The sequence below is a fragment of the Wasmannia auropunctata genome, unplaced genomic scaffold (genome assembly GCF_000956235.1).
Source record: "Wasmannia auropunctata unplaced genomic scaffold, wasmannia.A_1.0 LD335903.1, whole genome shotgun sequence".
Taxonomy (NCBI): Eukaryota; Metazoa; Arthropoda; class Insecta; order Hymenoptera; family Formicidae; genus Wasmannia; species Wasmannia auropunctata.
In genome coordinates, this window is record NW_012026987.1 from 19,959 (window position 1) to 33,507 (window position 13,549).

The 13,549-nt window shown below is 33.9% G+C and overlaps 3 protein-coding genes across 13 annotated transcripts in view; 2 read left to right on the plus strand and 1 right to left on the minus strand.

Annotated features, from left to right (window-relative positions):
• Positions 1–357: 357 nt before the first annotated feature.
• LOC105455212 (myotubularin-related protein 10-B) lies at positions 358–4,884 on the plus strand. Of its 3 annotated transcripts, XM_011698346.1 has the most exons (11): positions 358–877; positions 1,038–1,232; positions 1,310–1,477; positions 1,711–1,835; positions 1,998–2,150; positions 2,265–2,338; positions 2,423–2,569; positions 2,706–2,852; positions 3,084–3,256; positions 3,373–3,543; positions 3,650–4,884. In XM_011698346.1, exons 1-11 carry the CDS (start codon positions 815–817, stop codon positions 4,130–4,132), a joined length of 1,899 nt encoding a protein of 632 aa, XP_011696648.1. In that variant the 5' UTR covers positions 358–814; the 3' UTR covers positions 4,133–4,884. The 3 variants fall into 3 exon arrangements, with proteins under 3 accessions (XP_011696648.1, XP_011696646.1, XP_011696647.1); XM_011698344.1 differs by having other exon boundaries at positions 2,265–2,569; XM_011698345.1 differs by having other exon boundaries at positions 1,322–1,477; positions 2,265–2,569.
• Positions 4,885–4,969: 85 nt separating this feature from the next.
• On the plus strand, positions 4,970–7,685 carry LOC105455211 (protein jagunal). Its single transcript, XM_011698343.1, has 4 exons — positions 4,970–5,866; positions 6,272–6,413; positions 6,707–6,922; positions 7,118–7,685. The coding sequence occupies exons 1-4, from the start codon at positions 5,775–5,777 to the stop codon at positions 7,244–7,246; spliced, it is 579 nt and encodes a 192-aa protein (XP_011696645.1). The 5' UTR covers positions 4,970–5,774; the 3' UTR covers positions 7,247–7,685.
• A 127-nt stretch (positions 7,686–7,812) lies between these two features.
• The window catches only part of LOC105455216 (SPARC-related modular calcium-binding protein 2-like), an 11,840-nt gene continuing 6,103 nt past the window's right edge, over positions 7,813–13,549 (minus strand). For all 9 annotated transcript variants that reach the window (XM_011698355.1, XM_011698354.1, XM_011698352.1 and 6 more), the window contains 5 exons: positions 11,578–11,664; positions 10,175–10,402; positions 9,720–9,892; positions 8,489–8,654; positions 7,813–8,382 (listed from right to left, as the gene is read on the minus strand). In XM_011698355.1, coding sequence (XP_011696657.1) covers positions 8,300–8,382; positions 8,489–8,654; positions 9,720–9,892; positions 10,175–10,402; positions 11,578–11,664 — 737 coding nt within the window. In that variant the 3' untranslated portion in view covers positions 7,813–8,299. The remainder of the gene's footprint in view (positions 8,383–8,488; positions 8,655–9,719; positions 9,893–10,174; positions 10,403–11,577; positions 11,665–13,549) is intronic.

The following is a 13,549-nucleotide window of genomic DNA, read 5'->3' on the forward strand; positions in this document are numbered from 1 at the left end:
TAAATAAAATTAATTATTAGCAAGTTATAATACAGATGAATTACAATGTACATGTATAAAAAAACATTAATCTAACAATAAATCATTAAATTAATATTATATTATTGACTAATTGCTTAAATTTTAGCAATTACTAAACCAGCAACGCTTACTCCCGTAAGGGTGTCGGTCTTTAATGATATCTCGTCGGTGATTAAAAGGTAGCACGAAATACACAATTTTATTTATGAATGTAGCACAGACTCGAACCATATCCCCTGATTTTTGACGTTATAATTATATCGACAATGTCAGAAAATGGACGCAGCTACATAGTTCCCATTTCAAAAATGGATGTAATATCGCCAGTGTCCCGTCCCGACACGTAAAAGGCCGGAATGGACGCAACGCAAAGGCCGCGCACACTATTCATGCTTCTCTCTGATTATGTATTTAACGATAGTAAAGTTGGATACTCTTAATAATTGGAGTCTTCGCTAGAGATAGAAAATAGGATAGGAGACAATTGAGATCGCGCGCGCACGGTACGCCACTCGTAAAGAGTGTAAAGACAGCTCTTCAACCTGTATGAACCTCCTCTAGTATCAAAGTAGTGTTTGAATTTCTACAGCTTCCCCACAAATGATATCACGAATGACATTGCCATGAGTATCCTGTAAAAGTGGCTTGAAAGATTCAACTTGATTCAACTATGTGGGAAGAAAATTAAATGAAGCGTTTTATCACTTGCGCGCTTGTCGCTATTGTTTGCAGAAACCAATTTATTATTGGTTAAATAAAACTGCCTTAGTTTTATCGAGATCGAATATTTGTCATGGAAAGCAAAAGTAGCAACAATTTTATTAGTTACGTGGGATTGGAAGAACACGAGCTACAGGTATTTGTCATTTACATAAGCTATGTAAACATTTGGCGCTTATAATTAAATCTCAACATTGTGGAGATTTAATTATAAGCTCTTGCTCGAGTCTCTCAAAACTAGAAATTTATCTGAATTTTTTAGATAATCCGCTAATCCACCTAATTTTTTTTTCTAGACCTTTAGTTCTAGTCGACGCAATTCATTAATTGAAAATAGTATAAAATTATTGCCAGGAGAAGTTCTTATTGCTGAGGCACAAAGTGTCCTTATGTTCTCACCTGTTAGTGATCTAAAACAAGGCATATCTGGTGTTCTGTCGGTGACCAATTTCAAACTTACCTTTGTCACCAGTGGTGATTCAAATGGAGAGGTATAACATTATAATTTTACAATCATCAATTTTATTTAATTATTAAGACATTTAAACCATTTAAATACATATCCAAGAATTTGTTACAGAATGTTACTCGCCAACAAAACCACTTGTATGGATATACAGATACATGTTTGACAAATATCGATGAAATTTACGTTATGGTGGGAGATAAGAAAAGAAAGTTAGTTCCTGGCAATACAGTACCATCGAAAGTGAAAGGAATATTTATTATCTGCAAAGTGAGTCTCTGTCTCTCTCTCTCTCTCTCTCCCTCGTCTCTCTTTCTTTAAGAAGAATAAAGATGGGTGTCGAAAACTGATTCCTTGGCTTAAATGTCACAAAATGTTAGCTAATGATCATTTGAAAATCGACAAACGACTTGTACACAACACTATAAATAATCGAGCGACGAAAAAATTATATATATATATATATATATATATATATTACGTTCTTTAATTATAAATTGCAGAATCTAAGAACCTGGTCGTTTTCTTTCAAATTTTCACCTCTCGGGCACGGTAAGAATCTTCTGACTGCGCTGCTACATCACGCTTTTCCTAGCAGACACCAACTGTTGTTTGCCTACGATTACAAGTTAGTATCATGCCTCAAGTCTACAAAAAATACATAGATAATAAAGTTAAAGTTACAGTCATAAAATCCCTTCTCCTTATTGTATCATATTATAATATAATGTATGATAGAAAGAAAAGCTGAAAATTAATCACAAAACCTTGTGTGCCTGTGTCTTTACAGAGAGACTTATTACAGTAGTCTTGACAAAAATGTACAACTATTTCGGGATATTTCAGACTGGCAAAGCGAATTGAAAAGAACATTGTGTAGCGATGAAACGAGAAAAGGTTGGAGATTATCCCTAGTTAATGCCAAATTTCAGCTTTGCCCCAGGTAACGACTTCTCGTCATCGAACGAAATTTACATTAATTATGTAATGAAATTTGGGCGTTTGAAAGAGGAAAGGAGGTTTTGCATTAATTGCCTATCTGTCCTTGTGTTTGCAGTTTATCGCAATATGTAGTGGTACCTGCGTCTGTGACCGACTGTCAGTTGACAGATGCAGCTAGACATTTTCAAGGTAATAGACCACCGGTATGGTCCTGGACAAATGCACACGGTGCGGCATTAGTAAAAATGTCTGAATTGTTACCAACGATTACAGAGAGGATGCAGGAGAATATTATGTTTGAAAATGTTCGTAAAAGCCATCCTCAAAAGATCCCGCCGGTTGTTATCGAATTAAATAAAGAAATTAATGTAAAACTAATAGCGGCAAGTTTTACTAAATTCATTAGCTTGTGCACACCAGGTAAATGTTTAAATTTTTATCCTCATACCTGCCGACTGCTATACTTGCCTTTGTAGGCAATCTAATACATATACATAATACAACATGTAGATTGTGAAAAAAGGAAATGATGTCTAAAAATATATATTGATTTCAGAAAACATCAGGCAATTCTGGATTCAAGATAATAATTTTTACTCATTGTTAGAAAATACAAAATGGCTTAAATATATATCGTATTGCTTACAAAAGACAGTTGAAGTCTGCGACCATCTTAATTTAGGGATTTCCGTCATTTTACAAGGTAGATTTTACAAAATTGTTGAGATTGTAAATTGATTTTGTTCGAGGCGGCAAGTGCGGCGGAACCGTAAGAGAATCGTTTTAAGAGAAGCTTTATGATTGTTGACTTTACATTACATTAACGTACATTAACGCATCGAATAGGAAAATGGAAAAATTTAATTGACATATAGCTTATTGTCGAACCAAGTCGACTTCTGTTATAAATCAGATCGTTGTTTTTTTTTTTTAGAAGGTGCCGCTAGAGACTTGTGCTGCGTTATATCGAGTTTAGCGCAACTGTTGCTGGATCATCACTTTCGTACCATAGCTGGTTTTCAATCGTTATTACAAAAAGAATGGGTCGCTGGTGGCCATCCGTTTTGCGATAGATTGGGCCACATTGTGAAAGCAAATTCGGAAAAGGTACGCATGGCATCTGACTTGACTTGTAAGCGAACTTAAAAAGAACCTAGGAGGTGACTATATATGTGTATGTATATAGTATGTACTGGCAAATTATTTTCATTTTATTTACACAGTCTCCATTGTTTCTCTTATACCTCGATTGTGTATGGCAATTGTGCCACCAATATCCAACGGAATTTGAATTTACGGAAACATATTTGACCACACTATGGGACGCAGCACACGTTTCCATATTCGATACCTTTATTTTCAACTGCGAAAGAGACCGGGCAGTGGCAGCTATGGTAATAAATCTTTTACTGTTGAATCAATAATAAAGTATTAGCTAGTATTGTACATAGCTAGTAAGCTTACGAGCGTTTTACACAATGCTTAATTTGAATTTTTCAGGATCCCAACACGCCTCTCGTACTTCGTAGTGTTTGGGATTGGCGAGAGCAATTCAACGATCAGGATATCTTGTTGTTTTACAACCCTTTATTTTTTCCCCGTAATTCCACCGGGAAGATGAAAACGGAAAACGAAACAATTATAAAACCTTTATATACAATTTCTAATCTCGAGCTTTGGACTCAATGCTATTTTCGTTGGATACCGACACTTGAGATTCGTAACGGTGGACAAAGGCATATCGAACTTTATATTAGGCTACTTCAAAACGACGTAAATCACCTTGAAATAAACGAAAGCCACCATATCTCACCAATAGATAAGGTCGGTACCTGCTGCTCTCTTCATACAAATATCGATAGCTTTTATCCCTTTAGTAACAATAGATCAGGCAATACCGTAAGTGCGCCTATTATGAATAGTTCGATCCTTCTAAGCGAGAGTTTATTAGACGCGCAATCATTGATAACCGCGACCGATTGACAGATCGCGCTATTGGGAACCCGCTGTTTTTACGGCATTCAAAGCACATGTGTACCTGATGTGATGATTACATTCTCTTTCTTTCTAGCGCGTAAAACAATTTAAAAAATGTGTGTTTCAACAAATGAATTTTCACGAAACGCGTTTGTAAAGGAAAGTTTTGTTTGTAAAGGGCAGTTTTTCCACAGGAACATTACAGATATTCGATCCTTATCAATGGTATTTTTCAGCCACTACTCGCCATGTAAATTGCAGTTGTGATGTAAGCTTGTTTGTAATCGGCTCGGAATAGGAGCTTTACGAAATGTATACTCACGAGAGAAGTTCGTCGCGTTATTGAGAGCAGCTAGAACTTAAAATTCTTTTCCGTGTAAAATTATAGAGATATTTATGTCTCGTCAATGGACGTTAGTTGTATATAAATTAACGCTCGTAATGGCGAACGTACGTACACGTTAGTGAAGGTGAAGTGTAATTTTAAGATTGAATTTTTAAAAACATGATAGGTATATCTGTAAATATATGTATATCTCATAAATGTCGATGTGAATGAAAATGACGAGAAGTGGCCGCGGGTACGTGTCTCGCCGATATCTTGGAGACATCTACATTGTTACAAATCGATAAATAAAATTTAGGTATGTAATTGAACGAAAAAGTTTCCGACCAATATCGCTCGTAAGCTAATTTTCGATGTATTGAACATGTATATATTTTTTCCCCAAATTAATATAATTCGACACTTGAAAAGATTCTAACGCAAGTTTAAGTCGGCGCGATACGGGAACACATTGACAGCGTTGACACACGCGCACCTTAGCTGATCAAATTTTTCTGCGGTAAACAAAAAATGTCGCGCTCAAGTATACGTGCAGTGCAGACTGCACTGTGCAGTACGTGCTACTCTATAGTCTTGCGAGAAAAATCAAATGGGAAATTGCGCCGAGATTGAGTTTCTCTCTCCGTAATAAACTCATATGAATGCTCCAAGCAACATTAACATATTGATTAACGCTTCTGGTTACACTTATAATGATTATATACATATACTGACATGTATGTAACTACACACTTGTCGAACTGCTATCTATCGATAGCATCGATAGATTCGGCAGCAGCTGCACTGTTACGGCACAGTTACGATAGTCGATAGGGTAGGAGCATTCAGCGCACCCTTATGACTAGCTCTTTTGGTAACGAAGCTGCACGGCACGGTCGACATACGATACGAACCCGTTCAGCCCGTGGCTGCCACCTTAGTATGTTCTGACTGCGGCTGCCACTGCCTGCAATTAACTGCTACGAGTAACGAGATTGACGCGTTTTCGCTCGGTTCGCCTGTCACGCGCGCTCAGGGATTGACTGGCACCCTGAATACTTCGGAGAATCTCGAGTCTTCGGCTTCGGACTGTTCCAGAATCACGAGATTCACGAGACCTGACGGCTGACAAGGCTACTTGACAACCCACTCCGCCGACACGTTTCCCATCTGGCTGCGCAAAGTTTAAAAATAGTTAGATACTCGCGCTGCGATGGATCACTGCCTTGTATAAATCGCCTTGAGTTTTACTTCTCGGTTCGAATGGATCTCGTGTCCTCCTTTGTTTGAAGAAAAGAGACTAATACGCTAACATTACCGATTATGGCTTCGAAAGTTACACTTTCTCAGGCTCTGGGAACGGATGGGAGCGATTACAGTCACCGACAGAAAATCGCAACACACTACCAAGTCAGGTGAGAAAACTTGAAAGAAATACAGAATTACTTTCCGACGATTCTCATTCATCCAGTGGTAAGCACCATTGATAATATCAATTTACATTTGACTAAAACTACTATTCCTGTATAATAATTTCAACAACTATTGTTTATGCCAAACTCACTAAATTATTAATACTGCACATATGTTATTATGTATCAATCGAATCAAAGTATGTATATTCAGTACCGAGTAAAGATTCGAATTATACTTATTTTACTGTACAACATTAGATTAAAGATAAATTTTGATATATATAGGAAAGGAGGGAATAATATTAATATGATATAATCAATTAAATCTGCATAAATTATGTACAAAATGTAAGATATATAGAAGACAAGTATTCATTAAAATATATAAAAATCACTTGTTTTCAGTGCGACAAACAAATCAAGACTGAAATATTGTATATTTTTTCATTACCTATTATTTTTCGTCATGCTCGCCAAACTATCTGCAGACATATTAGATCATCTGGATATATTTATTTTGGAAATCGAGGAGTTACAAATACCACAGGTATAATAAAATGAAAAATATCGTTGATATGTATGTGTGTGTGTGTGTGCATGTTAATTGTGGTTCGAAATATTTTTTAAGCGATTGTATAAAACTTTAATAACAAACATCCTTGATTGTGAATTAATTTATGTCGTTATAAATAATATAAATCTAACGTGAGAAAGAGAAATAAAAACATGTACTTTGTGTGTTTTTTCTTTAAACTTATATATATATATATATACGTTACATAGATTAGCGACATTGGATACATATTAAGTTTAATCACATTTAATAAATTTATTTTTCAGCCATTATGGTGGGAATACATATGGTGTATTAGTTTGTTATTATCCTTTTTCGCTCTCTCCGCGATTAAAAAAAATAGGATTAAAACACTGCAAAATTATATGATAGGTATCATCTTGTTAGGTTACGGTCCTTTGGTTTATGCCATAGTGTATTACTTCAAAGATGTCTGGATATATTTAACTGTAGGCAAATCTGAGGACATTCATTTGTGGCAGGTATGATCACATTTTTTTTCAAAGTCATTAAATTTTCTTGACTAAACTGTTTCTTACAAGTAAAGACGTCCGCGTATTAATTATCTTTTTGAAAAAACAATCCAAATTTTACTATATTTCTTGCACAATTTATTCTTAAATGCAAAACAAACTTGTTTACACATATATCTTTATTATTATTATTTTACTTTTCAGAGTCTACCATATGGCGTACTTTGGTACGCTTTTATTCTTTTAGCCTCACAGGTTCATTGTTTCTCTTTGTATTTTTCGTGGAATTTGCTAGTCGCATGGAGAACACGAGGTCCCAAAAGAATGGATTAAAATCGAGAGGCAACTGTAATCATCCACACAAATTATGGATGGAAATGTTTTTTGAAATACGGCCTTATATTTATTGTGTGTTTGCGATAAGAAGGAAAAGATATACAAAAAGATATACAGAATTCTTGCACATGAGAAATCGCATCCAAGATCTGTAAAAACCATACGAGAGATGTATGTATATAACATATAGATGAAAAAGAATTATGTACATGTATATATGAAAATATACCGACGCACAAATTAGATTTATATTTTTTCATACAATGGACTGAATGGAACTTTTACAAATGCTTATTTACTATCTCTGCAATAAATGTAACGAGAGAGAGAGAGAGAGAGAGAGAGAGTATTCTCTCTTGTCACATTTAAAAAATTCTGTACCACCAGAAGAGAGATTGTGTAGAGTACATAAAAGAATATATATCTCTAAATAAAATATACTAGATATTTTCTTACTGATTTACAAATTTACAGTTTCGTAAACTAGAAACGCGTATAAATGCTTAATTAGATGCTACTCTTCGTAATTGAAGAAGAAATAGGTAAAAGATATGTAACAAAAATTCAAGGTTGAGAAAAATGCTATAAAATTATTTTATTGGATTTTTTTCTAAACTGAATTTGTTTCCAATATAAGATAGCTTAATTATTTAAAAAATGATTTATGGACTAGGTGACAAGAGTAGTTGACACACATACTGATGATTATACAATAATATTGACAATTACTAATATGAGAAAATTGCTCGTATCTTGCGAAATGCCAGTGTTAAATTTTCAGAAATAGACAAAGTATAAATGATTACTCAGTTAAAAAGTTTTACTCTTGAAAATTCTAAAAATTCTGAGTTTTATAAGTTAAATATAAAAATATGCGATTCGCACTCAAATTTAAACTCTCAAAAGTTAATAAAATATCAAAATATTATTACGTTGATAAGATGGCTTACGGTGATTCCAAGGATTCCATTAGCTGTTTTGAGGCTTAATATAAAAAAAGATGGGTGTCTCTCTTTATGGGATTACGAACATAAATTATCACATAATGTATTAGTCGTCATCATTAAGAAACTGATCTAGTGGATTTGGACCTATTCTTTTCGGTGTAGTTAATGTTTTCTCCGGATCGTCAACTGAAATGTGCATTCAAAGTTTACAATTATTTTGTGTATGTGTGTATATGTGTACGCGCGCGTACACACAAAGGAAAAGCAAAGAAAATACATATTATTGTATCACCTGTTGTTGGACGCTGAGCATTGAGACAACTGAGCCATTCTGTCATACTGATCCTTCTATCATTATTGATGTCACAATATCTCGGTAATTTTTTGCCACATCTCCGGAGTTGTCTACTACTCGCTACCATTGTGCGGAAACTTTTCCATTCTTTTTTTTCTAAAACCTGCAAATGTATATATACTGCATATACTCACACGCACGTGCACTCGCGCGCGTATATATGCATGTGTGTTAATGTCATATTAATTACTATTCTTTTTCTATGAAAAGTGATTTTTCGAATCAACAAAGAATTACGGTAGAATAAAGTTATGAGAGAAAGTAATCAGGAAACATTTATTTTATTTAAAAAAAGCCAATGAACAGAGTTGGCTAGGAAAAAAAATCGCGTATTATCTTTTCTACGCATTTCCTTAAGAATTAGAATGTGATTAATTGGTTGAAAAATTATTCTAGTATTTATATTAAACTCCGAATATAATAATTTAGCTACCATATTTAGGAACATTAGCTTATATTAGTTTACAAAAAAACAAAGTTTTTTAATTACTTTGAACCAGATTAGGTATTTCTTACAGATTTTGGCTGCTGAAAACGATATCGCAAGCCAAATTTCTTCAGCACGTAAGGTTTCCGAGATAATTGAGGTTTAATATTTAAAAAATAGTTTTTTGCGATATTTGACAATTTCTTTGTAAAAAAAAAACGTTATCTTGAAATTCCGATCGGAAGTCATAAATGTATTCATCCCCTATAAAATGCTTTTTTTTTACTTCAATATCTTTTTAGCCATATTATGAAGGAATGAAGTTAAGAGCTAATTGTTAATATGGAGATTCTAAGGCAGCGCACTCACATGCGCATTCAATTTTACCATTATTTGTCTCTCTTTAGACCATATACCTTTTGTCTGAAGCATTGTTTTTGAACAATACATTCGTGACTTAAATTCTGATTGGAATTTCAAGATAAGGTTAATCTTTTTTACAAAACAAAATATCAAATATCGCCAAAAAGCCATTCTTTGGGCATTCAATTTCAATTATCTTGGAAACCTGATATGCTGAAATTTTTTTACTTGCGGTATCATTTTCATTCAAGAATCTATAAGAAACACCTAGTCCAATTCAAAATAATTTTTTGATGTAAACTATTATTAGAGTGTTATCATACCTCTATTAATAATAGATATTCATAAGAGAAAGAAAAAATCACGATTGTAAAATACCTTGTTTTTATTTTTATCAAGCATCACAAAGTGCCACGTGGCTACTCTTTCTTCCTTGGAAGCCTGCCATTTAACAGTAGTTTCATTGGAATCGATATTGGAGGCTTCCATTTTCTCTTGCATGAGATCCATCAAATCTCGAAGAAATAGTTGTTTTTTTAGCTCTGGACATCCTATGAACATTGGAGAATTAATATTTAGGTAAAAAATTTATGTATATACACATATATATAAAATTATAAATATCACGTTAACATTCTTTACAAAAAATATCGCCAAAAAAACTATTTTTTGAACATTAAATGTCAATTATTTTGGAAACCTGTGTGCGTGCGTGGTGTGGTGTGGTGTATGGTGTGGTGTGGTGTGGTGTGATGTCGTGTGGCGTGGTGTGGTGTGGTGTGGATAATTGTACACAAGTAATTTTCAAAAAAACAAACTTTTATTATAATTACCTTTCATAGGTCTACTTGGAGTCGGAACTGGATTACAATTCGGTGTGCGATCCTTCGAGGATGTCCCTGGTATTGGCTTACCTGTATCCTGATATACACACCAACAATATCCTGAATAACATTGCACTCGATGATATCTTCCATCAGACATGCATTGTGGAACGTAAAATTTCTCTTCTCGCTTCTGATCCTCCAATACTGACCTTCTATCCGATATGCAATCATTTGCTGCAAAAGAAAGAAATTAATAAATTATTACAATTCCATATGTAGAATAATTTGCAAAAATGCTGATCGACTTATTTGATGATAATGAGAAAGCCAATCTTACATTATGCAAAAATGATCTAAAGAGAAAAATATTTAAAAAAATTCTTTTTAAGAGACATCAGTTATACTCCTAAAGAATAGGTAACAATTATTTAAATGTTTGGCTAAAATACGAGATCCAACAGTAAAGTTCGAACTCGCGATGTAAATGCCAGTACGAACCTCATTGTCGAATTGAGGAATGAAGGAGGGAGCAAGGTCGTTTCCTTCAAAATAATGAGATGCAATTTCCTTGAGATGCTATATACAAATTGAAGTATTTCTTTCAATTTCGATTAAATTAATTTCCCAAATTCGCTTTGTATTATAACTCTTAAAAGTGTCATCGTGTTTTATATTATCTTGCACATAGCACTATTTGTTGAAGAGTTTTTGACCAACAAACAAATTGCACTGTGCTTGAATGAATGTGCTTTCTTATTCGCCAGACCTTTGTGAGTTTTTCAGAGTTTTTCAGTTTCCCCTTGCTAAACTATCTGAAAGGAATATATTTTGAAGATTGATGACAGAGTAGCGCGAGTAGAGTCTAGAGTAATGCGACAACATTTTCAAGCTATAAAGCTAAACATCGGAAAGTGTTGCGAAAGATGGAAGCAGAAATATGAAAAATGGAAGAAATTTAATTTGTATACAGTTTTTTAAAGAAACAATACTCGAACTCGATTCAGTAGGATATAGAGATTAAAATCAGTAATTGGCGATTTATGTTTACGCGACATTTCACGCGAACTTTATTTCATCAGACTCTGTAAGAGAAATATTTTTTTCTCAGCCTCGAAATGGATATAGTATTTAAACATTAGATTTTTTGATATTGGAAGCTACGAATTGAGGAAGAATGGATCTCAAATTCTTCAATGAGATTCATAGATAAAATATTGCCTCAGTCTATAATCAAACATAAAACATCTTTTATAATTATTATTATAACAACCAAAATCATTTTTTCTCTATTTATCGCTGAGATGTATAAGTGTGTATATATATATATATATGTATGTATATATCGTATCCGTACATTTTCCAAGACTAAAACATACATCTGTGTTTATGATTGACAAATTGTGACTTACCATCACTCTCCTCCTTAGTGTCCGGATGATCGTCGTTAAACGGTAGAGATTGAATGGAACCACCAATGGCTGGACTACCTTTCAAAACTGTAGAAAACACATAAATTTGTTACAAGTTTACTTTTTCTACATATTTAATGAAACGAGAAAGTTAATTGACTTTCTCCTCCTACTTTTTTTTCTTTTTTCTTCAATTACTCTCTCCCTTTTTTAAATTTCTAAAAGTAAAAATTTACTTATTTAAATGCTACGTAGCATTCAGAAAAGTCACTACTTATTATTCAATGTTGATAATAAATGATTATTTTCATCCATATAATATCCAATTAACAATAAAGGAAGTAAATACGCGTAATGTGTAGTAATAATAGTGCTTTTGATACACTGGATGCGATTAAGGATTGAAGGAATTCACCGTGGCCCTTTCTCAGAAATCGCTCGGCACGCTCGTCTGCGCGACGTTCAACGACAAAAACAAACGTACTAAATGATAGCAATTAATGATGTCACAGTCGACCAGTTTTACCTTGTATGTATGTATGTATGTATGTATGTGTGTGTGTGTGTGTGTGTGTGTGTGTGTGTGTGTGTGTGTGTGTGTGTGTGCCGCGCGTGCATAATTTTTATTTTGTGAAACATTTTTGTATCTGTAAAAACTCGAATTAAGTTATATACATAATATAGAAAAGTATTGAAAAATTGTAGTGGAAGTATGGAAAGAAATTGTGACGTAGAGTTATTACGAAATATTGAAAATCATAATAAAATAATTTAATGATCGGAATTGTGCCATTTTAACAATTGCGTGCAGAACTGTATCCACATTCTTTACAGATATAATTCTCAATTCTTTTCATTCTTTAAAAAGTTTTTTTTTATTCATTTAAATGATACAAATGGACACTTGACTACGACTTGACTATCTCGTCGAGAAATAACACGGAGAAATAACGCAGCTATTTACTCGTTATTAAACAGTCATAAATAGCAAATAATCATTGTCTACATGACGCATGGGCGAGAATTTAGCTCATACATGAGGTCAATTACTTCAATTCCTCAGCAGCCGGTCGCACGCGCGACCGTGCATTCGTGTAGGCAACTTCCGGCAGGATTCACGAATGTTAAGCGAGTCACGACACGACAGCATATGTGGTCCTTGATACACGCGTGACATCCTGTCGCAGGCGGCGGTATCGTCATTAATTTAAATCGCGATTTAAACGCCGAAATGACATTCCTCCTCCGCCTGATTATATTCGACAGAGAAATAACAAGAATTGTCCTTTCTCTCTCTCTCCCTTTTGTTCGGTTCAACTTTTCGCCTCAAGGGCCATACAGTTTTTGTCTAAAATAGCTTTCCATTTGTTTTATATGTATCAGGGTCGTCTTCTCGTCTCGAGTGTCTCGACGATACGCGCTCAAAATTAAACGTACAGAGCGAGCAGAATATAAGAGAGAACATCCAACAAGAAGTTTTCACATTAGGAACACCTAAACCTGTGATTTTTCGGTGTATTTCTCAGATCGCTCAAATATAATCAAAGAAGATGAGGAGGGAAGAGCGTGAAAACTGAAATATTAATTATATTTTATTTAATTAAAATTCAGAAGTTGAAAGCTTTAAATTTGAAAATCTTAGAAGGTATAAAGTCAGCTCGCATATAGAGAAGAATGTTAACTAAAAAACAATTTGTCAGGTAGATTCTTTTCATTCAGCTTATTCTACTCTGTTTAATAAGCTTCTTAAAGTTACAGCTTAAAACTAATGAAGTCGTGAACATAGAGATATGTTAATATTTTTCAATGCATGTACTTTTGAAAAATACTCATTGAAAAAATTTTCTTTAAGGCATACAAGTGCGCCTTTTTATCTTGCTAACTTTTTAATATTAAATAAATAAATACACTTGCTATATATAAACTCATCTAAAATCTCTCTCTCTCTCTCTCTCTCTCTCTCTCTCTCTCT